We start from the raw sequence: 24377 nt of genomic DNA, 5'->3' as shown, positions 1-24377 counted from the left end.
ATCTTTAGTGCCCGCCCGCTCTCTTTTCCTCGCATTTGGTAGGGTTGTGGTTCTATCAAAGATCAAAGCAGGCTATGAAGTTATCACAGTCTGACTGTACATTCCAAACCCAATGCGCTGCTGCCTGTGTCATCGTTACAACCACACTCGACTGTCCTATCGACACCTGGCCAAATGTTTAACCTGTGGTATGGATGCTCACAAGAACAAGTGTCTGCCTCCTCCTCCTCCTCCTCCTCCTCCTCGCTGTATCATTCCAATGGCTACCACGCAGCCTCCTTCCTTGATTGTCCCACGTATCTTGATGAGTGGGCTGTCCAGGAGATCTGGGTGATGGAAAAAGTACCTTACCCAGTCAGTCGTAAGTTGTTGGCTAGTCAGAAACCCTGCATTTTACCATCCGGCAGTTAACGATACCATTCCTGCTGCATCTCGTTCCACAAAAGATGTTGTAAAATCGCCCTGTCATGGTAGCATCACAATCTCTTTCTGCTCCAACTGTGCAACCGGCCACCAAATTTTCACCTCACTCGGCGAAATCACCTGTTCCACAACCAGCAGGCTGGAAAGAACAGAAGGAATACTCCTACAAAGACTTTTCACGTCCCTCCAGCCAACAAACACCTGAATCATCATCTGCCAACCACAAAGACTCCAAGAAGTAAAACAGAGGTAAACGGTCTTCTCCTTCGCCTGCATGGAGATCCTCATCAATGGTTTAACCATGTGGTACCCTCACCTGGCTGACCTCCGTGTCACCAGTGCGCAACACCAAATGTTTTTCTGCCCTGGACTCCACAGAGTGACTGTGGGAGAATGTCGATGCCTCTGTAGATCTCGTGGAGCAAGATCCTCCAGCCTCTGCACCATTCCCTGTAGCAGAGTATCTTCGAAGGCTGGCACTTGGCAGCTGCCTAGGTGACACCCCTTCACTTATTCTCCCCTCCCCTTTCCCCGTTAAGACCTCTCATCCAGTGGAACATTCACGGCCTTAGATCCAACAAGTAGGAATTATGGATGCTCTTGGAATAGCAGTGTCTTCTTATTCTGTGCTTCCAGGAAACAAAATTGTGTCCTCACAATCACTTTGACCTTTTGCATTTCTTTCTGGTCCACTTTGACCTCCCCCATGAGGATGCCATTCCATCTCGTAGGAGAGTCATGCTGCTCATCTGGGATGACCTTCATAGTCACATCGTCTCCCTGAACACCTAGCTGCAAGCTGTTGCAGTCCGCATTTTCCTTCCTTGCTTCACCTTTTCCCTTCGTACTGTTTACATTCCTCCATCTTTCGGTGTCACCAGGGCAGACTACCTCCAGCTGATTGGGCAACTCCCTCACCCCTTTTTGCTGCTCGATGACTTTAATGCACATCATCGCCTTTTGGGCTCTTTGCAAACCTGTCCTTGACATGCCATCTTGGCTGACCTCAATTAACTCAACCTCATCTGCCTTAATGCTGGAACACCCATGTTCCTGTCAGACTCGACACCCACTGATTCCCATTTGGACCTCTTATTCCGCACTGCCCAGTTTGCCCGTAGCCTCGAGTGGTCTATTCTCTGTGATAAATACTTGAGTGACCATTTACTACTGTGCACTATCCATTTGCTGACTCCTACACACTCCCCCCCCCCCCCACCCTCCCCCCCTCCCACCCCCCCCCCCCCCAATGTGCAAACCAAAATGGCTGCTTTCTAAAGCCGACTGGCGGCTTTACTCCTCCCTAGTGACCTTTGGCAAACAACTTTTCCACAATTGTGATGACCAGGTAGAATCCCTTGCCAAAGTTATCCTAACCACCACAAAATATTCCATTCCTCGCACTTCGTCTTCACCACACGATGTCCCTGTCCCATGGTTGACTGAGGTATACTGTGATCCAATTCGCACACGGAGACATGGGCTCCTCGTTTTTGACCATCATCCTATGATGCAGAACTGTAATTGTTATAAACACTTGCATGTGCAGTGTTGTGTTCTTTGGGATGGCAAAAAAGACAGCTGAATACTAGTTCTTTTAACAGTTCCACTCCCTCTTCCATCGTGTGGGCCAAACTCGGGCAGCTCTCTGGGACCAAGGTCCACTCCCCAGTTTCCGTCCTGACCATAGCAGATGATGATGTAGTGGATCCTATTGCTATCTTCCAACACCACAATTTTGCGGAGGTGTTGAGCTCCACCCACTGTCACCCTGCCTCCGTCCATCGGAAACGAGGGGATGAGGCTCAGGTGATACCCTTCTGTTCCCAGAATTGAGTGTTACAACACTACTTTTACTATGAGGGAGCTAAATCATGTTCACATTTCATCCCACTCCTCCACCCCAGGGCTGGACGATGTTCACCTTTCTATTTCGGGCAACCACTTTCTCCTTCATATGTACAATCGTATCTGGACAGTGGGCATGTTTCCCAGATGCTTACGTGAAGCCACTGTCATACACGTACCTAAGCCCAGTTAGGACAGACGCCTTCCTTCTCTCTATTGACCTATTTCTCTCACCAGCTTTGTTTGCAATGTGATGGATTGTATGAGTCATGACAGGCTGGTATGGTGGCTTGAGTCTCGCAATTTACTAACCACTGTACAATGTGGATTTTGAGCACGCCGTTCTGCAATTGACCATCTTATCACTATGTGAACTCATACGATAATGGTTTTCTGTGGAAATATCAGACTGTGGCCGTGTTTTTTGATTTGGGCGAAGCCTGGGACACCTGCTGGAGGACTGTTATTGTCTCTACTCAATACGTGTTGGGCTTCCAAGGCCACTTGCCCCATTTCCTTCAGGAATTTTCAAAAGGCAGGGTTTTCAAGGTATGTGTGGGTTCTGCCTTGTCGGAGAACTTTATCCAGGAAAACGGCGTGCCTCACTATTCCATCCTGTCGTTCTCATTGCTGTCGCCATTAACCCTGTTACGGCGTGTCTCCCAACAGGCATTTCCAGCTCCCTTTTCGTTGACAATTTTGCCATCTATTGTTATTTTCCATGGACTTGTCTGCTTGCGCAGTGTCTTCAGGACTGTCTCGATCTTCTTTAATCATTGAGTATCGACAATGGCTTTCAGTTTTCCACTGACAAAACTGTTTGTATGAATTTCTGGTGGCACAATGGGTTTCTTCCACCATCTTTATATCTTGGGGCTGTTGCTCTTCCATTTGTTGAAACTACGAAATTCTGGGGCTCATGCTCAATTGGAAACTTTCTTGGTCCCCCCCCACATGACGTACCGGGCTGCCCACTGTACTCTGTCCCTCAGTATCCTGTGTGTTCTCTGTGGTACTTCCTGGGGAACAGATTGGATCACCCTCCTCCATTTGCACCGGTCCCTTGTCCTTTTGAAAGTAGACTATGAATGTTTCATTTATGCATCTGTACATCCATCCATCTTACACCGTCTAAGCACAATCCATCATGGTGGCATCCGTTTGGCCACTGGCGCCTTTCTCACTACCCTGGTTGAGAGTCTCTATGCAGAAGCTGCCAAACTGTGACTGTCTCACAATACATGACGCTCTCCTCAGTGCCCCCAGGGGCTCGGCATTCATGTGCCTGGTACGGGCTTGACGACCCTGGGGTTCCTGAGCTGGGAACTGGTAAATGCCGCCAGTCCCGTCACCGTAAGCTGTGGGCATATTTCAGCGACCACCATGCTGTGCGGCAGTGGAATGTTGTGTGTCTCAGGGAATGGGGATCTCTGCTTGACCGCCCTGATCGTGAGGATGGAATGAACCTCTTAAAAACAACCCCTCAGTCTCAAGGTGTGCTGCGCGCTGATAAGATGCATGGCTGTTGAGATGGAACACTCGTTAGTGGACAACCTCTGGGGAACCTGCTGCACCTCAGTTCTATAAGGCTTACCTAGGCACGCGGGGCTCTGTCTAGGTGGACTTCTAGTGCCCTAGCTGCTCATGGGGCCGAAATGGATCCTTCGAAATCCTCTTTTCCTCCTCCCAGCAGAAAGGGTGGGCTGCTGGAAGGTTCTAACACCCACTCTCGTAAGATGGCTTGTGCACGCAGTCCCCCTGACTCTGGCACTTCTTTGACACGTAAAGTCTTTGGTAACAGAATGCATTCTGGTAATCAGAACGTGTTTCTCATTGTGAAACAGGAGGAGGGTAGTTTCGAGAAGGTTTCACCCTTTTATATACAAAAAAGATTGAAGGAAATCTGTGGCTCCTTAAAATAGATAAAGCGTTTCCGTAATGGAACCTTGCTAGTGGAAACTTCCACTTCCTAGCAAGCAACTAACCTCTAATCTGCTAAATGCCTTGGGGAGTATGCCGTAGACACTGAAATGCACAGCGCCTTGAATTATAGCAAAGATGTTGTGACATGCCGGGATCTAGTCAACATTCCCAGGGAAGAACTGCAACGTGAGTGGCCTTCAGAAGGTATCATTGATGTACAACATATCATGAAGAGAATTGATGGCAATCTTAGCAAATCCAACTCCTTTATTCTGACCTTCAGTAGCACGAAACTTCCTGCCCATGTTGAAGCTGGCTTTCTTTGCCTTAGTGTGAGACCTTATTTCCCAACCCCAATGCACTGTTTTAAATGCCAGCGTTTTGGGCATACCACCTTAGGGTGTAAAGGCGAAGCGACATAGGCAACTGCGGTAAGGCTGCTCATGAAGGAGTTGGGTGCTCGTCTCCAACCAAATGTATAAATTGCTCTGGAACCACCCTGTTTGGAGTAGGGACTGCCGAATATTTTTAGAGGAATGCAAAGTCCAGGAAATGAAACAACCGAGCATATCTGCTGTGGTGAGGCCAAGAAGATGTAAAAGTCAATGCAACCTGCCACATTTGCTACATCTTTTGCATCCATGGTTCAGAAGTCTACTCCAATGGCCGATGCCTCTACGCAGACAGAGGTGGTGAGTGTTAGCACTAACACCAACACCTGCAGATGTCAGTGCACGTGCAACGCAGCCAGTGTTTGAGCCTGTAGCCCCTACTCGAACGGCAGACACAGGTACAGTGGTGAACTTCGGCCAGCCCTTGGCGCCTCCGACAGCTGAGGCTGTTCCAAAGCTCAGTACGTCCATTACCATTCCCACGTCGGCTCCCCCCAAAGCCCACCAAACCGCAGAAAGCTCCTATACAGCAGCAACAGCGGGTCAGATCATGCGGTAAACCGTCCGACCATGCAGATGTCGTTTTATGTGATGCTTCTTCTGTCTCTTCCCCAGAGCTGATGGAGTACAACGTATGTTCATCATCTCGCCTCACTCCTGCTGCTCCACCTGATGCAGTCTCCCCACCCCATCGGAGAGACAGGATGAAGGTGCTACCACCGTCATAGGTAGCTCCCATACTTCAGTGGAACTTGCCGGGGTTCAGGACGCATGTGGAGGAACATTGTCTACTCTCTCAGGGTAGACCACTATGTGTGTGTGTCCCCAGGATACTTATTTCCATCCATCATACTCCCTTGAGCTATGAGGCTATACACTCTACGAAAAGGACAGCCTTTGTGGAGAGAGAGTTGGTGGAGGCGTAGGTATTTTCGTCAGGATGGACTACCACTCCTCGCCTCTGTCTCATACGACGACTTTACAGGCCGTCACTGTGTCTGTGCACGTGCGTCATCCATTGACCGTATGTTCTCTGTACTTGCCTCCACATGATGCACTTGATGAAGCAGCCCTCACTGACCTTCTTACACAGCTCCCCCAGCCGTTCATTATTTGTGGTGATTTTAATGCCCACAATGCACTTTGGGGCTCTGCCATTACCTGTCCCAGGGGTAGAGCAGTTGAGAGGCTTCTACTGTCATCCTGTGCCTACTTGCTCAATGGAGGACAGAGCACTCACTTCTGCACAGTGACTGGGTCATTCTCTGCCATTGACCTCTCGCTTCGCTCTCCAGCTCTTGCCGCCAGTGCTCAATGGGAAATGGTCACTGACTTGCATGGCAGTGATCATGTCCCAATCTGGATTCACCTGCCAGATGGCGTGGGCCCCAAATGGAGACCACCACGATGGGTGCTCAGTGGGGCCGACTGGACACTTTATAGCCAGTTGGCCCAGTTCGAACACTGTGTGAATGTTGAGGCGTGGGTGGATCATATTACAAAAATGGTCCACCATGCCACTGCAGCATCCATTCCACAGTCCACAGGCCACCGGAAGAGGCAACCAGTCCTTTGGTGGAGTGCCGAATGCTGCTCTGCAATCAGGACCAGGCGTGCGGCTCTGCGCCAGTTCCAGTGTCGGCCGACTGCTGAGAATCTTGCAACCTTTCAGGTGGCGAGGGCAAAATGTCGCCGCATTATTAGAGAGAGCAAGGCGAGGTGGTGGCAACAGTGCCTGAACGCCATTAATCGTTCCACCAAAAGTTCCATTGTGTGGGAGACCATCAGGAGAACTTCTGGGAGAGGAGGGAGGTGACCCATGGCTGCTGTAATGAATAATGGCACTCTCCACACGGATCCACGAGACATTGCCCACACTATGGCAGCGTATTTTGCCACGGTTACTGCAACAGCCAGTCAGGATCCGGGTTTCCAGTGCCATAGAGTGTTTGCTGAGAGGTATACTCTGGACTTCCAGTCCACTTCTAATGAAGTTTACAATTGCCCATTTTCCATGTGGGGGTTGGATTCTGCATTATCGTGACACATCACCTGGTCACGACAGGATCCATTACAGTATGCTACAGCACCTCACAAGGCGCAACAAAGAAATTCTCCTCGCACTTTTTAATGCCATTTGGGCGTCATGTCACTTTCCTGACTCGTGGCATGAGGCAGTTTTAATTCCCTTTTTAAAACCTGGAAAGACCACACGAGCCCAAGTAGCTACCATAGTGTTGCCCTCACTAGTTGCACAAGAAAGACCTGGGAGCGGATGGTCAACCGGCGCCTTGTCTGGATGTTAGAATCCCGGCAAGTCCTTAGTCGCTTTCAGTGTCGCTTTCAGTGTGGGTTCAGGAGGGTTTGTTCCACCTTCGATAACCTTGCCCTCCTGGAGGCGGCTATACAGCAAGTTTTCCACCACCATCATCACCTTCTAGGTGCATTTTTTGACATCGAGAAGGCCTACGGTACCACTTGGAGGCGTCTCATCCTGGAGCAGCTTCATGAATGGGATTTTCGTGGTTGTCTTCCTCTTTTTATTCAGTCTTTCCTCTCGCCACGATATTTTAGATACCAAATTGGTGACGTCCTGTTTGACTGCTTTGAGCAGGAGAACGGTGTCCCTCAGGGTAGTGTTTTAAGTGTGACTGTCTTTGCCATCACTACTAATAGCATTACCTCCATAGTGAAAATTCCTGTCCAGTGTTCCTTGTTTGTGGATGATTTCTCTTTGTTTTGCTCTTCTTCAAGCCTTGCAACAACAACGCATCAGTTGCAACTTACTCTTAGACATTTGGATGACTGGGCGCAGAAGAGTGGTTTTAAGTTTTCCACTGAGAAGTCCACCTGTATTCTTTTTCACTGTTCTCGTTTGTTTGTAACCTTTTACTGAGTTGAGGATGAGGGACACTGTCCTTGCTTTTAAAGACACGGTGAGATTTGTGGGGCCCGTTTTTTGCTCGAAGTTTACGTGGTTACCTCATCTTAAAGACCTAAAACGACTGTCACTTAGGCTTTAAGTATTTTAAAATATCTTAGCCACAGTACATGGGTAGCCGACAGGACTTGTCTGCTCCAGTTTTACAGGGCGTTTGTGCTATCTCAGCTCGATTATGGGTGCATGGTGTATGGGTCTTAAAGGCCTTCTTACTTAAAGATGTTGAACGTTGTGCACCATGAAGGGCTTCGGTTGGGCACTGGGGCATTCAGAACTAGCCCCATACCAAGCCTCTGTGCAGAGGCTGGTGAACCGCCACTTCATATGCGGTGGCGGCTACTTATGGTGCGCCAGGTGTGTAAAACTTTGTCCACATCATACACACCTGCATGCCATACCATTGCTCAGCTTCCTCTGGCACGGCTATTTCATAACCGGCAACGAGCGATGCGGCCCTAGGGGATTCATGCACGGGATTGCCTCTCTGCGATGGATATGGCTTGTCTTCATGTTTTCCGTCACGGTTGGAGCAGATTTCCACCTTGACTCCTCCGGAGACCCAGACTTATTTTAGATTTGACTAACTTTAAGAAAGATAGTACACCAGATTTTACATTCCAATCTCTGTTTTTTGACGTTTTAGGTGTGCGTCACGGTTTTACCATCGTTTACACTGATGGCTCCAAACAGGAGAATTTCATTGGCTGTTCTGTAATGTTACCTGATATGTTACCCGGATTCGCCTCCCTGATGAATATACTGTTTTCGCAGCGGAGCTCCATGCGATCCTGAAGGCAATGGAGTGGATGGATCATGTTCGGGGCAATCGATTTCTCCTCTGCTCTGATTCTCTTAGTGCCTTACAATCACTGCAGAATCTGTACCCAACTGAGGAGATGGTTCAGCTGATATATGACCAACTGTACTTGCTCCAACGGCAGGGTAAGGAGGTGTCCTTCTGCTGGGTGCCTGGTCATGTAGGAATATGGGCCAGTCGGGCTGCCAAGGAGGCCTGCAGAGAGCAGTCAGTCATTTCTGCACTCCACAAGAAGTGCGTGGAGTTGTGAGAGGAAGAATTGCTGGCGGTGACTGCCAATAAACTGCTGTTGGTGAAGTCAACAACTCGGCTGTGGTGTTCCTCCTGCCGGTTGCTGAGGTGGGAAGAAGTGACCCTCGTGCGTCTTCGGATTGGGCGCTGTCCTCTCACACATAGCTTTCTATTACGGGGGGGGAGGATCCCCCGTTTTGTGATGCTTGTGGTGCGCACGTCTCTGTCTGGCACGTTTTAACACTGCATTTCATACTGTGATGCAAGGGCAGAAGCACAAGTTGATGGGGATCTGCCCTGTGTTTTAGCTAATGATGAGATGTATGTGTCTAGGATTTTAAAGTTTTGTGAGGTGTCTGGACTCTGGTCTAAACTTCTAGGCTGGAGGTTTTTGTGTCTTGCAAAGTGGCTGGCTCCTCCCTTTTTTCCTTGTGGTCGGCTAGCCACTCCCATCTGCTATATTGTTTTAGGTCCCTCTACCACTTCCTTCCTGTGTTGTCCAAGTTTTACTGCTGACAGCATGCTTCGTCCCACACTTCGGTGTGGGTAGGCACATATTTTTCCAAGCTTGTTACCTGTATTTTACGTTCTGTTTTATCTTACTATTCTGAGTATTTTCTTGGCACCCATCTCAATCTGTTACTGGGAGTGGCCGTTGAAGACCTTGCTGTCGTGCACCCAAACAACCCACTACATACTGTACATACATGCTCTCCTCAGCAGGTATGCATGCCGTTTGTCTGCCGTGCCTGGCTACTCGTCCTATGCCTCCTCCTTTGACCGTCAGTATGGTGCATGTCCCTCTTCTCTGTTATCTCCTGGAGTTTGCTTTCGGTTATTGCACCAGCAGATTAACTTAAAACTACCTGCCACTTTTCCTTTGGGTGTGAACCCTTCACCACCTTGGCTTCGTGCAGCGGCTCACGTTCACCTTGTACTTCATTTGATTCATAAGGAGACTACTCCAGACTCGCTCTATCCCCATAAGATTTTTCGATCTTCGTACGGAACTTCACGGTAGTACCTTTTTGAATGCTGATGGCTCTCCGACTGACCATAGTATTGGGTGTGCTTTCGTTATTTCCACAGAGCATTTTTGGTGTCAGCTTTTGGAAGACTGCTCAGTATTTACAGCAGAGCGGTACCCTGTATCAGGCCACATCATACATCCAGTGACACAGGCTGTTCGATTGTGTCATTTGCTGTGACTCTATACCCTCAGAGCCTGTGTGTGATGCACATCATCCATCCCTTAGTGCAGTGGGTCCAGGAAAGCTTTCACTTCCTCACTCTTGATGGGGCCACAGTGATGTTTATGTGGGTTCCTGGTCACATTGGTCTGATGCAAAACGAGGCTGCTGATGCTGCTGCCAAGGTTGCAGTCCTCCTACCTCAGCCAGCTAGTTCTTCCATTCCTTCCGATGATCTGCTTATCGCCATCTGTCAGCAAGTGGTGTCACTTTGGCATCACCACTAGTCTTCCCTTCACAGTAATAAGCTCCAGGGAATTAAACCTCTCCCAGTAGCTTGGACAACCTTCTCTTGGCCCCCTTGCCATGAGGAGATCATTTTAGCTAGGTTGAGTGTTGGGCACTGTCTTTTTAGCCATCATTTGTTAAGTGGTGTTTCCCACCACTTTCTTAATGCTCATTGTCATCAATGTTTAACTGTTCGGCATTTCCTTATGGGATGCCCTTTTTTAACAACTTAAGTTGTACTGTATGTTTGCTGTCCAATTTATCGGCCATTTTAGTGAACAGTGAGAGAGCTGATGACCGTGTTTTGCTTTTTATCCGTTGTAGCAGTATGGCGAAAGATATTTAATCTTTAGTTCGGGACCTCCATTGTCTTTATGGCTGTTTCTCCAAGAGAGGCTGTACGTTGATTGTAGTTGCTTTTAACTCCTTTCTCATCTTTGTGTTCTACTGTTCTGACATGGACGCATATGACCTTAGTTGTTTTAATGTCTTAAAACAAAACAAAACAATCATTGTTACTCCTCATTGTGATCTAATTGCGTAAGGCACATAATGCACACTTTGCTCATCCTCCTTCCCTTGCTTTCTTAGATTTAGTGCTCTCTACTGGCAGTGATGTCAGCACTTGCAGTAGAGCATCACAGTTCCCTTAAATGGCTTAACATGTCCATCATGAACAATGGGAGTCTTTGTTCGTAATTATAACTTTACATTAATGAGTGACTTCATTTTTATGACCTGCTATGGTCTGTGGCGTCATCAGAAATTTCATTGTTTTGTTCGTAGGTGAGCAGGGATTCATCACTAAGACCCATTGACCAATTCTGAACTGTGGTAATTGGTCTATATGTGATTCTATTTGCTATTGACTCTCTAGTGCATCTGTGTTTGCTTTCTTTACCTTCTTCCAAACATTGTGTAATGTCATTGCAAACTTCGTAACTGATTCCCAGTTTTTCCAATTTTAGGCTTAATCACCACAAAAACAGAAGTCAGTTTTGTACCATATATTACCTCATATGGTGATGGACCAACACTACACTGGACATCAGAATTGTAAGCTGACATGACATACAGAAGGTAAATGTACCAATCATTGTGATCGAAGTTCACAACTACTACTCAACATCTTACCAACTGTACAGTGAATGTATTCTGTTTTCCTGATAGACTGAGGGAGCCAAGGGCTAGTCCTGAGCTTGTGAGTGCTTAGTACATGACATAGGTGCTTAATCATACTGGATATAAAATTAGTGCCCTGATCTGTAATTATTGTATCAGGAACACTAAACTTCAGCAACCAGCTTTTCACCATTGTCTTTGCCACTGTACTTGCTTTAAAATGCATACTGTAACAGTTATGAGCTTTCTTCATCTTTGATTCTATGAAACATGCTTTCCATATTTTGGGATGAGGTAGAATGGACCACAACAAGAAAAAATTGTCAGGTAAATGTGGACTCAAAAATGCATGTCTTTAATAGCTTTGCTACTGTGAAAGACATCTTTTCTACTGAACAAGGGTTCATAGCTCTTAAGGTATGCATTTTAGAGCCTATGTTTACTACACAATTTTTTCTTGGTTTGGCCCATACTACCCACCTACCAAAATATGGAAAGCAAAGAGCTCATGGTAGAAGAGATTTGGTTCACAGTATCGAATATGAGGTGTTCATAGCTCTTACGACATGCGTTTTGGAGTCCATCTTTACCAGATTTTTTCGCTTCGAATGATCGTTCCTGTAATATCCTTGAATATAGACCATTCGTAATGAAATCCCATGTATAAGGTCATATGATAGTCATTAATCATTTCAAGCGCAGTTGGCACCACACTGGGGCTGTATTTCATATTCCTACACAACAGGCCATAGTGCTTTGTGGACTGCAGCTGTGCCCTAAATACTTGAAATCAAATCTTCCTTCTTGGGCTCTCAGAATTCTGTTTTTCTTTCCTGATTGGTATATGCCTTCATAGTTAAATTCACTTGATTTCAGAGCACAATACGTTAACATACTTGGAGCCTCTTGTGGTCCCAGCAATCACTTCAACACAGCATGGTCTGTCACAACTTTAAACTTTTTCGTGTACGAATAACAGTGGAAATACATAATAGCATAAATAACAGCCAACATTTCCATCTCTGTGGTTGAATAGTTCTGTTCTACTTATTCATCTGTATCAATGCATATTCTGTCAGGTGTTCCTTGCCATCTACATCCTAACTGGGAATATATTCAATCACCTGACTGTTCATGTCTCTTTATTTTATTTTATTTATTTATTTACTTACATGTCAGGTTCTGTAGGACCAAATTGGAGAGCAAATCTCCAAGGTCATGGAACGTGTCAGTACATGAAATTAAAACATAAGTTATAACAGATAAAAATAAATGTTTATGAACCCGAAAGTCAGTCAGTGCATACGTTTAAGTAAATGCAATCAACCATACAAAAAGTATCAACTTAACTTTTCAAGGAACTCCTTGACAGAATAGGAGTGAGTTATGAGGAAACTCTTCGGTTTCGATTTGAAAGAGTTTTGAATTTTTGTGGTAGCTTATTGAAAATGGATGCAGCAGTATACTGCACACCCTTCTGCACAACAGTTAAGGAAGTCTGATCCAAATGCAGGTTTGATTTCTGGCAAGTATTAACTGAGTGAAAGCTACTTATTCTTGGGAATAAGCTAATATTGTTAACAAGAAATGACTTTAAGGAATATATATATTGAGAGGCCAATGTCAAAATACCCAGACTCGTGAACAGGGTTCGACAAGAGGTTCATGAACCTACACCACTTATTGCCTGAACTGCCTCTTTCTGAGCCAAAAATATTGTTTTAGAGTGGGATGAGTTACCCCAAAATATAATACCATATGATATAAGCGAATGAAAATAAGCAAAGTAGGCTAATTTTCATGTCGAATGATCACTCACTTCAGATATCATTCGAATAGTAAAAGTGGCAGAACAAAGTCTTTGAACAAGATCCTGAACTAGGCTTTTCCACAACAGTTTACTATCTATCTGAACACCTAGAAATTTGAACTTTACAGTTTCACTAATCATATGCCCATTCTTTGCAATTAAAACGTCAGGTTTTGTTGAATTGTGTGCTAGAGACTAAAAACTTAGTCTTACTGTGATTTAGCGTTAGTTTATTTTCTACAAGCCACAAACTTAGGTCATGAACTGCACTATTTGAATCCGAGCCAATGTTGCACACAACATCCTTTACCACCAAGATATTCATCATACAGAAATATTCTGTAAGGATATCTGGTGGTCATCCTCAAACTTCATGAAGGCAATTGTTTAAAAATTTAGGCATCCTAACAACCTCTCTTATGAAGTTTGTTGTGAGGCATCAGGCACAATTTAAAAATAGTAGTATTGTTTGTAAGTCTAACACTTGGAACAAAAATTGCCTCCACTATTCACAACTTAACTTACTCAGCTGTAAAAATATTTGAAAACATCACCTACAAATTAAGGGTGCAGGCACATAATAAAAGTTTTAAAAACAACTGAAATAATTTCTGTTGACAACTCCTCCTACTCAATGGATTAATTTATATAAAGTTAGTATCTGTATGTTGTTGGGTTCTACTTACCTAATTTTGTTCTAGACTAACACAGCAATATATTCAGTAATATTACATCTACCAGATTTGATCATGTCCGTGTATTTTTTTTTTTAAATAAAAAGTCTTGATCATTTAAAATGAAGCAGATTTTAGCCACCAAATATTAAAATGAAGATGGAACTTGATACATTATTAATGAAATGAGCATAAAGTCTCTGGTATCTATCTTGGAATAACTAAAAACCTGTAACTTTGACTACTTCCAGAATTAACTGAACATACACTCACTCGAACAGAAACAACTACTGAAATTCACCAAAACAGGTAAAACAGGTAAGCAAGTTCCCAAAATGTCTCCTTAATACCTTGGTATGACAAACTGTAAGATGTAAACAAACTCTAGTCAACACATATCTGTCAGATTTAAAGCTCTCGTGCTTTCTTTAGTACTGCTCATGCTCATGCTTATGCTCGCTTTACCAATAATACCACAACAATGATAAGGAAACAGATCAACCACTCACATTAGTATGGGGTTTATATTGTTTTCTAGATCTTTCCTCCATGTTGGGATTCAGGTGACGCCATCAACTCCATTAAAAAAATTTAGGACACTTGTGGATCTCCACTGCTTTCTAGATAAATGAATCCCAGTAACACAAGGTGTGTGCCAGGATTTCAGTGTTGTCAAATAATAATTTGTGTGTGTTGGTAACACCATGCTTTGCAATGAATGGTTTCTCACAACGTCTTAGTTATACATTTTGGAGTGTTTCTTGCACTGTTCATTATTAATGTGATTACACTGTTGTAATAATTCACACCAAACTCACATGATATATTGTAAACCACATGCCTCAAAGACCTAGGACATCTTACTAGGTACAATCCATATTTTTAGAAACTGGATTAAAGATGGGTTATTTTTAAGTATAGTTTTCACTTCACCTCTCAGTTCGGTGAGATGACTTTACTTTCCAGACTTAGGGCTTTGTCAATCTCAGTTTATAAGATACACATCACATTAATTTGGTAAAGATTTCAATATTATATTATTGACTAATTTACAGCAAAAATAACATTAATAAACTTCCAATCTGATAAAGATGTCACACTTTGCAACTAGAGCGTGGGGAAATAGTCGCAGGATCATACGTATTGTTTTCAATAGCTTGTCTTCAAATTGAGAAGCACATTGTGATCAAATTTAGTAATGGCCTGTCAGATAATGATGCACAAAAATCAACATTCAAATTAATTTTATTTATTTTATTTACATGTCAAGTTCCATAGGACCAAATTGAGGAGAAAATCTCCCAGGTCATGGAACGTGTCAGTACATGAAATTACAACATAAAAGTAATAATAGATAAAAATAAAATGTATATGAACCCAAAAAAAGTCAATCCATAAATTTAAGTAAATGCAATCTACAATACAACAAGAACTTACCCCAAAATATACCACCATATGATACAAGCGAATGAAAATAAGCAAAGTAGACTAATTTTTGTGTCGAATGATCACTCACTTCAGATATTGTTCCAATAGTAAAAATGGCAGCATTAAGTCTTTGAACAAGATCTTAAATGTGGGCTTCCCACGACAGTTTACTATCTATCTGAGCACCTAGAAATTTTAACTGTTCAGTTTCACTAAATATGCCCACTCTGTGAAATTAAAATGTCAGGTTTTGTTGAATTGTGTGTTAGAAACTGTGTTACTGTGATTTGGTGTTAGTTTATTTTCTACTAGCCATGAACTTAGGTCATGAACTGCACTATTTGAAACCAAGCCAATATTGGACACAACATCCTTTACTACCAAGCTAGTGTCATCGGGAACCAGAAATATTTTAGTCACCCGTAATACTAGAGGGCATATCATTTATATAAATAAGGAACAGGAGTGGCACCAACACCGATCCCTGGGTCTGCCCCCACTTGACTGTACCCCACTGAGACCCCCACATCACAGCCATTCTCAACATTGTGAATAATAACCTCTTGCTCTCTGTTGCTAAAATAAGAGGTGAACCAATTGTGAGCTACTCCCCGTATTCCGTAATGGTCCAATTTCTGGAGCAGTATTTTGTGATCTACACAATCAAATGCCTTAGTTAATTTAAAATACATGCCTACTACAGTAGTACAAGTTTATATGCCAGCTAGCTCTGCAGATGACGAAGAAATTTAAGAAATGTATGATGAAATAAAAGAAATTATTCAGATAGTGAAGGGAGACGAAAATTTAATAGCCATGGGTGACTGGAATTCGGTAGTAGGAAAAGGGAGAGAAGGAAACGTAGTAGGTAAACATGGATTGGTGCTAAGAAATGAAAGAGGAAGCCGCCTGGTAGAATTTTGCGCAGAGCACAACTTAATCATAGCTAACACTTGGTTCAAGAATCATAAAAGAAGGTTGTATACATGGAAGAAGCCTGGAGAAACTGACAGATTTCAGATAGATTATATAATGGTAGGACAGAGATTTAGGAACCAGGTTTTAAATTGTAAGACCTCAGGGGCAGATGTGGGCTCTGACCACAATGTATTGGTTATGAACTGTAGATTAAAACTGAAAAAACTGCAAAAAGGTGAGAATTTAAGGAGATGGGACCTGGATAAACTGACTAAACCAGAGGTTGTACAGAGTTTCAGGGAGAGCAGAAGGGAACAATTGACAGGAATGGGGGAAAGAAATACAGTAGAAGAAGAATGGGTAGCTTTGAGGGATGAAGTAGTGAAGGCAGCAAAGGATCAAGTAGGTAAAAAGACGAGGGCTAGTAGAAATCCTTGGGTAACAGAAGAAATATTGAATTTAATTGATGAAAGGCGAAAATATAAAACTGCAGTAAATGAAGCAGGCAAAAAGGAATACAAACGTCTCAAAAATGAGATCGACAGGAAGTGCAAAATGGCTAAGCAGTGGTGGCTAGAGGACAAATGTAAGGATATAGAGGCTTATCTCACTAGGGGTAAGATAGATACTGCCTACAGGAAAATTAAAGAGACCTTCGGAGAAAAGAGAACCACTTGTATGAATATTGAGATCTCAGATGGTAACCCAGTTCTAAGCAAAGAAGGGAAAGCAGAAAGGTGGAAGGAGTATATAGAGGGTCTATACAAGGGCGATGTACTTGAGGATAATATTATGGAAATGGAAGAGGATGTAGATGAAGATCAAATGGGAGATATGATACTGCATAAAGAGTTTGACAGAGCACTGAAAGACCTAAGTCGAAACAAGGCCCCAGGAGTAGATAACATTCCATTAGAACTACTGACAACCTTAGGAGAGTCAGTCCTGACAAAGCTCTACCATCTGGTGAGCAAGATGTATGAGACAGGCGAAATACCCTCAGACTTCAAGAAGAATATAATAATTCCAATCCCAAAGAAAGCAGGTGTTGACAGATGTGAAAATTACCGAACTATCAGTTTAATAAGTCACAGTTGCAAAATACTAATGCGAATTTTTTACAGACGAATGAAAAAAACTAGTAGAAGCCAACCTAGGGGAAGATCAGTTTGGATTCCGTAGAAATATTGGAACACGTGAGGCAGTACTGACCCTACGACTTATCTTAAAAGAAAGATTAAGGAAAGGCAAACGTACGTTTCTAGCATTTGTAGACTTAGAAAAAGCTTTTGACAATGTTGACTGGAATACTCTCTTTCAAATTCTAAAGGTGGCGGGGGTAAAATATAGGGAGCGAATGGCTATTCTCAATTTGTACAGAAACCAGATGGCAGTTGTAAGAGTTGAGGGGCATGAAAGGGAAGCAGTGGTTGGGAAAGGAGTGAGACAGGGTTGTAGCCTCTCCCCGATGTTATTCAATCTGTATATTGAGGAAGCAATGAAGGAAACAAAAGAAAAATTTGGAGTAGGTATTAAAATCCATGGAGAAGTAATAAAAACTTTGAGGTTCGCCGATGACATTGTAATTCTGTCACAGACAGCAAAGGACTTGGAAGAGCAGTTGAACGGAATGGATAGTGTCTTGAAAGGAGGATATAAGATGAATATCAAAAATACCAATTTGAGGATAATGGAATGTAGTCGAATTAAGTGGGGTGATGCTGAGGGTATTAGATTAGGAAATGAGACACTTAAAGTAGTAAAGGAGTTTTGCTATTTAGGGAGTAAAATAACTGATGATGGTCGAAGTAGAGAAGATATAAAATGTAGACTGGCAATGGCAAGGAAATCGTTTCTGAAGAAGAGAAATTTGTTAACATCGAGTATAGATTTAAGTGTCAGGAAGTCGTTTCTGAAAGTATTTGTGTGGAGTGTAGCCATGTAAAGAAGTGAAACATGGACGATAAACAGTTTGGACAAGAAGAGAACAGAAGCTTTCGAAATGTGGTGCTACAGAAGAATGCTTATGATTAGATGGGTAGATCACATAACTAATGAGGAGGTGTTGAGTAGGATTGGGGGGAAGAGAAGTTTGTGGCACAACTTGACTAGAAGAAGGGATTGGTTGGTAGGACATGTTCTTAGGCATCAAGGGATCACCAATTTAGTATTGGAGGGCAGCGTGGAGGGTAAAAATCATAGAGGGAGACCAAGAGATGAATACACTAAGCAAATTGACAAGGATGTAGGTTGCAGTAGGTACTGGGAGATGAAGATGCTTGCACAGGATAGAGTAGCACGGAGAGCTGCATCAAACCAGTCTCAGGACTGAAGACCACAACAACAAGAAGCAACTTCCCCACCCCACAAAGAACTCCTTGAAAAACTGCCAGCTAATCTGTATCATGGTAAAGGAAGCCCCTGAATTGTCAAATTATTATGTGGTACTCCAATATACCAATAATTCCAGAATCACATCTGTAAGCAGTTCACTAACTTTACCTCTAATACCTTTTATATTTTGATGAAATATGCTAATTCCTTCTCTTCTTGGAAACATGACTTCCTCTAAATATAAGCCTTTAGTTAGAGGGACTTCCTTTTAGCAGGTATACATATCAGCTGTCTTCACTCTAAAGTAGGTGCAGCTTCAACATCAACTACTACAGGAATTTTTCCATGAGTGATCCTACCAACACCCACTACACTGTTGTCTATAAGCTTTGCCAGCTTCCCCTTCCCATACCTTCTGAGGTGGAGGCCATGCCTAGTGAAACATGACAGAATAAATTGTCCCTCATAGTTTGGGAATATCAGTACCAGGTTTGTTGTCAATGCTCCCTTCAATTTTTCAAATGCTGTCTAAAAGTTGACTATGGAAATTCCACACCTTTTTTCAACAAATGATTCAATAACTTAGCAATTTTGGCAAACTCTTCAATGAATTCCCATTATTAATTACAGAACCATAAATATGATTGAAACTGCTATGTAGTTTGTGGTGGTAAGAAAACACATTCTGCAGAAGTTAGGCGTGCGTCAATTTTCACATCTTCCTCTCATTACAGAGTGTTAACTGTGCTGGATTTAGCCTCTTAAAGAATTCCTCTGACCATTGCATGTGCTCTTCCATATCCTTAGAAAATGCAATTATGTTGTTGAGATAAAAAACAGTCTTGATTTTAATCCTCTGAGCACTCCATCGGATACTAATAGCCTCAGAGATAGCTGGCACATTCTTCAGACCAAATGGCAGCCTAAAATATTGATAGTGACTCAAAGGGACAGTAAATGTGGTCTTTGGCCGCCCTTCCAGAACCACTTCCAACAGTGATAACCACTCCTCATACACATTGTGAAGTATTTACATTGACTTAAGTTCTCTCTAATCTCCATTATATTTAGTACAGTATGTCTGTCCATCACCGCTCATGCAGCAAAATCTATGCTTTTTTGTTCCATTCTATGATTTTTTTCAGGACTATTACAATGGTAGCTGCCCATGGACTGTAACTTGATTCAGTATTGCCCTCAGCCAGCAGTTGATCAATAAATTCTTCCAGTGTAGGTTATAGGTGCCTAGGTATCCTGTACGGCTTCTTATACACTAGAGCATTGTTAACCGTTGGTATGGTATGGCGAGTTACCAGTATTGCAGGTAATGATTGACCGGGATTGAACAGGTTGACAAATCATATTAACAAGACTTTCATTGTTGACTTATCTCTTCCCTCCAAATTGCTTTGCCTTCTCGCATAATGCAATTGTGTTGATGGTCTGGTTGTGGCAAAGGTCCTCACACGACCTACCCAGATTATACTCGTCCATGATCTCCAAGTTTGCAATCTATAAGCTCAACTTATCAGAGCTAAAATCATCCACACTTTCCAAAACCATACAATCCCCATCTATTTCCTTCACATGTACCAGGCTTCAGTGCACAATATAGTGCAACATGTCCATCTTGTTATTGCATTCCAGTACCTCTGCAACACGCATCATCTGAAGGTCAGTACCCACCCACATTTGTAACACTGAAGTTTTCTGCATTGCTTTTTAACATGGTCCATATGTCCACAGCTGTAGCATTTCACCTTTGTGTGGAAAAAGAAACACACAACCCTTATCTTGTCCTCAGGCCACAATATTGATCTCTTCCACTTGCTTAGCAGCCATAATGGTGGCAGCAAAATCCTTCAGGTTTTCCGTTGTCGCTCTCCTTGACATGTCTGCTGGAAGTCCTTTTAAAAACACATCTGATTCCTGTTCTCCTCTTCTTGTGGAGTAATTCTGTCTGCTTCTACTTTCTGTGTAAGCTCGTACAAGTTGGCATTGATTTTCCTAATTCTGCCTATGAATGCCTCTACCAACTCACTTCACTTTTGAGACAACCCATTAAGCTGTTCTCTAAAAAAACCTTGCAATATTCTGCTTGCGATAACGTGGTTAGTGGGCCTTCTTAAGCTGCTTAAATGTCTGTGCTTTATCCAGCACTTGATGGTACTGATGTATGCTGCTTGCATCGCAACCAACTGTAATTTAGACACATCCAAGGATGTCTCGTCTGACCAACTGCCCAACCTAGCGGCAGCTTCCAGGTCATCACTGAACATTGAGACATCCTCGGTTGCCCTATCCGAAAAAGGAGTTGCTAGATTAGCTGTGACAGGATCCAGAGAAGGGATAGGTGAACTAACCAAAGCTTTTGCTTCCACTACATCCACTTGTTTATGCTCATTCTCGCTATTAAAAGTCTCCCTCTCTTTGCAAAGCTTCATTTATCTCCTTTAGCTCGGCAAACTGCCTTGCCAAGAGTTCATCCATTTCCTGGATTGTCATTGTTTCTGTTTTTGGCATTTGTGCAAACTGTTAACACACCACTCTAATGAAAGCATCAACCATAATACACACAGACACGGTTACAAGAACAAACTACACTATTCCTTATGAAGGATAATAGCTGCCATCCTTTATTGTGGATAATAGCCCAGTGTTATTCAGAACACTGATGCACTTTGTGGCCATTGCTTCGTCTTGTGCTGCACACAGCTGGCACCACTCACATGCATAGGAAGTCATTCCCAGCCAAATTACAATACTGGCACCTCACTGGTTGTAAGTAACATTCCTTATAATTACCCCTATACAACAGAATCCCAATCCCTGAAAAGGCAGCAGGTCATAGTTATCGGGCAGTGCCATTGGCTGGTGATGACTTCATTCATTTCTGGTTGTTTGGTTTAGTTGGCTCCGGAAGTAACAGTTTAGAATCGCAGACAGTCTAGTACTGGCTGTACAGCTGTTCTACATTCTGAAGCTCTGTCTCTTTTGCATTTTATGCTAAGGAAAATTCAGTAACAGGGTGTAATTTTTCAGAACTGTAAAATGCAGATATTTGGTTATGTTATTTATGTGAACCAAAGTGTGTTTGCAGACACTGTGGTAGATGTTATAGATCTTGATAATGATCTTAAACCTATAAATTATATAAATATAATTTAGGTGCAAATCCCCATGTCCTGTATGGGAATCCATTGTTCAGTGTGTTTATGGTGGTGAGGTATGTGGATGCTTCAGACTTTTATTGAGAGAGAGAGAGAGAGAGAGAGAGAGAGAGAGAGAGAGAGAGAGCTGCAAAAAGGGACATGATTACATTCAATTATCAAATGATTCCCTTAAATTTTTTTCAAATTGAGTTGATATAACAAACCAAAATCTGAACTCGCTTTCAAGATGAGTGAGGTTCAAATCTCCACCTGGCCATTTTAATTTAAGTTTTCTGTGATTTCCTCTTCTCACTTCAAAGAAATGCAATAATAATTTGATTCCAGTGCCATTTCCTTCACATCTCCTCATGAGCTAATGTTCTGTTCCTAATGTTCTGGGTTGACAAAATGTTAAACTTTTATATTTCTTCCTTTTTATCTGATAAAATAAAGAAACCACATACAGAAATATGTGCATGTGCTATTCAGTTGTTTCTGCTTGGACTGTGTTATAATGAAATATGTTGTTTTAATGGTGACAGCATCTTTCAAGAACCTAGAGGACAGATGTCATGTGAGAAAATTTATGTATTCTCCTTGTTATTTTGTGTAATCCTTAATTTGGATGGTAGGATGTGGAATCAAACCTGTATACTCCCATATATAAATTAGTCAGTTCTTGTAAATAATTACTGGGTTTAATTTTTTGTGTTTTTTTTTATCCAGAAATTGAGTAATCATTGTTTAGTATAACATTGTTTGTAATTATATAATTTGTATTTATAAATAATTTATGAATAATGATTACATACCTCCTGCAGGATGTGCCTCGTTTATCGCCTGGGGGGAGCTACAATGGATGTTACAGTTGTATTGTGCTGTGCAGGAATGTACACAGTGAAAGGCCATGTGTATAAAGCAAACTTCGGAGGGGACAAGTTCACAGAAATACTTGCCAACTTCCTCGCCGAAATATTTCACCAGTGAGTTCAATTGGTCTCTGTTATTACAAGATGTCTCTCTTCTTGACACTGTGTTATTGTAATATTGTTGATAATTACCCTATGTATGATTTGTGATCAAAAAGTAATGGAAATTTTTATTTTCCTAAAGAATCTTTGTTTATTCATAATCATCAGCCTTTTCCGCTTCAAAGTAATCCCCCTCAGATATGATACACTTACGCCAGCACTTTTTCCAATCTTGAAAGTGCTTCTGAAATTCACTTTTCGTTATGATGTTCAGCTCCTTCAGTGATTCTGTTTTTATCTCATCAGGGGTGCCAAAACAACGTTCTCTCATTGTTCTCATCAACCTCAGGTATAGGAAGAGGTTGCATTTGGCCATGTTTGGTGAGTATGGTGGCTGAGGCGACATAACGTTTTTGGCTTTTGCCAAAAAATCATGATCAAGCATTGAGATGTGAACGGGAGCATTATCGTGGTGCAATTTCCACGAGTAGTTTTGCCACAGTTCTGGCAGGTTTTTTTTTTTTTTTTTTTTTTTTTTTTTTTTTTTTTTTTTTTTTTTTTTTTTTTTTTTTTAGGACTGCTTCATGCAAACAGCACTTAACTGACTGTACAACCATAAGACAAGAACTCTTGATGCACTATCCAATTGTCATTGAAGAAAACAGTGAGAAGAACCTTGGCATGTGATCGAATTTGTTGAATTTTTTTCAGTCCTGGCTCTTCAGGCAGTTTCCATTGGGATGATTGGGCCTTGGTGTTGGTGTCATACCCGTATACCCATGTTTTGTCACCTGTTTTAATCTTATTTAGAAGTTCTGGATTGTTGTCAACTTTGTTCAGCATTTCCTGAGTGAAGTCTAGGTGGCGACGTTTTTGGTCAAAATTCCATGATTTTGGAGCAAACTTTACTGCTGGTTCACGTTTAATTCCCAAAACACCCACAAAAAAAAAAAAAAAAAAAACTTGGCATGAGCCAAATGATATGCTGACATCATCAGCAACATCTCTGATGGTGATTTGGTGGTTTTCCAGAGCCATTTTCTTTACTACTTCCACTTTATAAGTAATGATGTGCTAGGGCATCCAGAACAGTTACTGTCTTTGTCTTCTCAACCCTCTTTGGAATGTTCATACCCCTCATAAATTCTTGTCTTACTCATAGTAGAGTTGCCAAAAGCCACAGTCAGTATTTCAAATGTTGTGCTACACTTTATTCAATTTTTCAAGCAAAATTTAGTGCAACAATGTGGGGAAAACATAGATTGCTACTTACTGTAAAGATAACACACTAAATTGGAGACAGGCACAGTTAAAAGACTCAAATAAGCTTTTAGCAATGGCCTTCATTGGAAAAATAGAAACGCACACCATTCATTCACGCAAGCAAGCACACCTCACGCACACATGACCACCAACTCCAGCATCTTAGGTCTGACCCCAGCTGCCGGAGTTGGCGGTCAGTAGTTCATGAGGTGTGCTTGCTTGTGTGAATGAATGGAGTGTGTGTCTCTTTTTGCAATGAAGGCTGTTGCTGAAAGCGTATTTGTAAGCATCTTTTAATTGTGCCTGTCTGCAACTAACAGTAAGTAGCAGTCTATCTTCTCCTATGTTGGATATTCCTGCCTGGAGTTTCCATTGTTTAAAATTTAGTGTAAATTCTTTGATCCACCTTTTTCGAAAGTAAAACGTATTCCAGGGACTCTGAAAACACGTATAACCTTTTCGACTGTGAACAATAAAATAAATATTTAAAACAGCTGAAAATCCCAAACATATATCAGGAACATGTGTATCAACAAGAGAAAAAAAGGAAAGAAATTGAAGATCAGATGTATGAAGCCCACAAAATAAAAAAATTCCCATTACTTTCTTTATCACACTTTGTATTATGTGTAGTGATAATTGTTGTCCCGCT

General features: G+C 42.3%; 1 protein-coding gene across 1 annotated transcript in view; it reads left to right on the top strand.

The window, feature by feature from the left end:
- The window catches only part of LOC124556700 (heat shock 70 kDa protein 14-like), a 151140-nt gene that overhangs the window by 70232 nt on the left and 56531 nt on the right, over positions 1-24377 (top strand). Inside the window, exon 5 of the mRNA XM_047130673.1 lies at positions 22313-22474. Within this exon, the coding sequence (XP_046986629.1) occupies positions 22313-22474 (162 nt within the window). The remainder of the gene's footprint in view (positions 1-22312; positions 22475-24377) is intronic.

This window comes from Schistocerca americana, chromosome X (assembly GCF_021461395.2).
Source record: "Schistocerca americana isolate TAMUIC-IGC-003095 chromosome X, iqSchAmer2.1, whole genome shotgun sequence".
NCBI lineage: Eukaryota > Metazoa > Arthropoda > Insecta > Orthoptera > Acrididae > Schistocerca > Schistocerca americana.
Note: the sequence above shows the minus strand (reverse complement) of the source record. Positions and strands in the feature narration are given on the sequence as shown.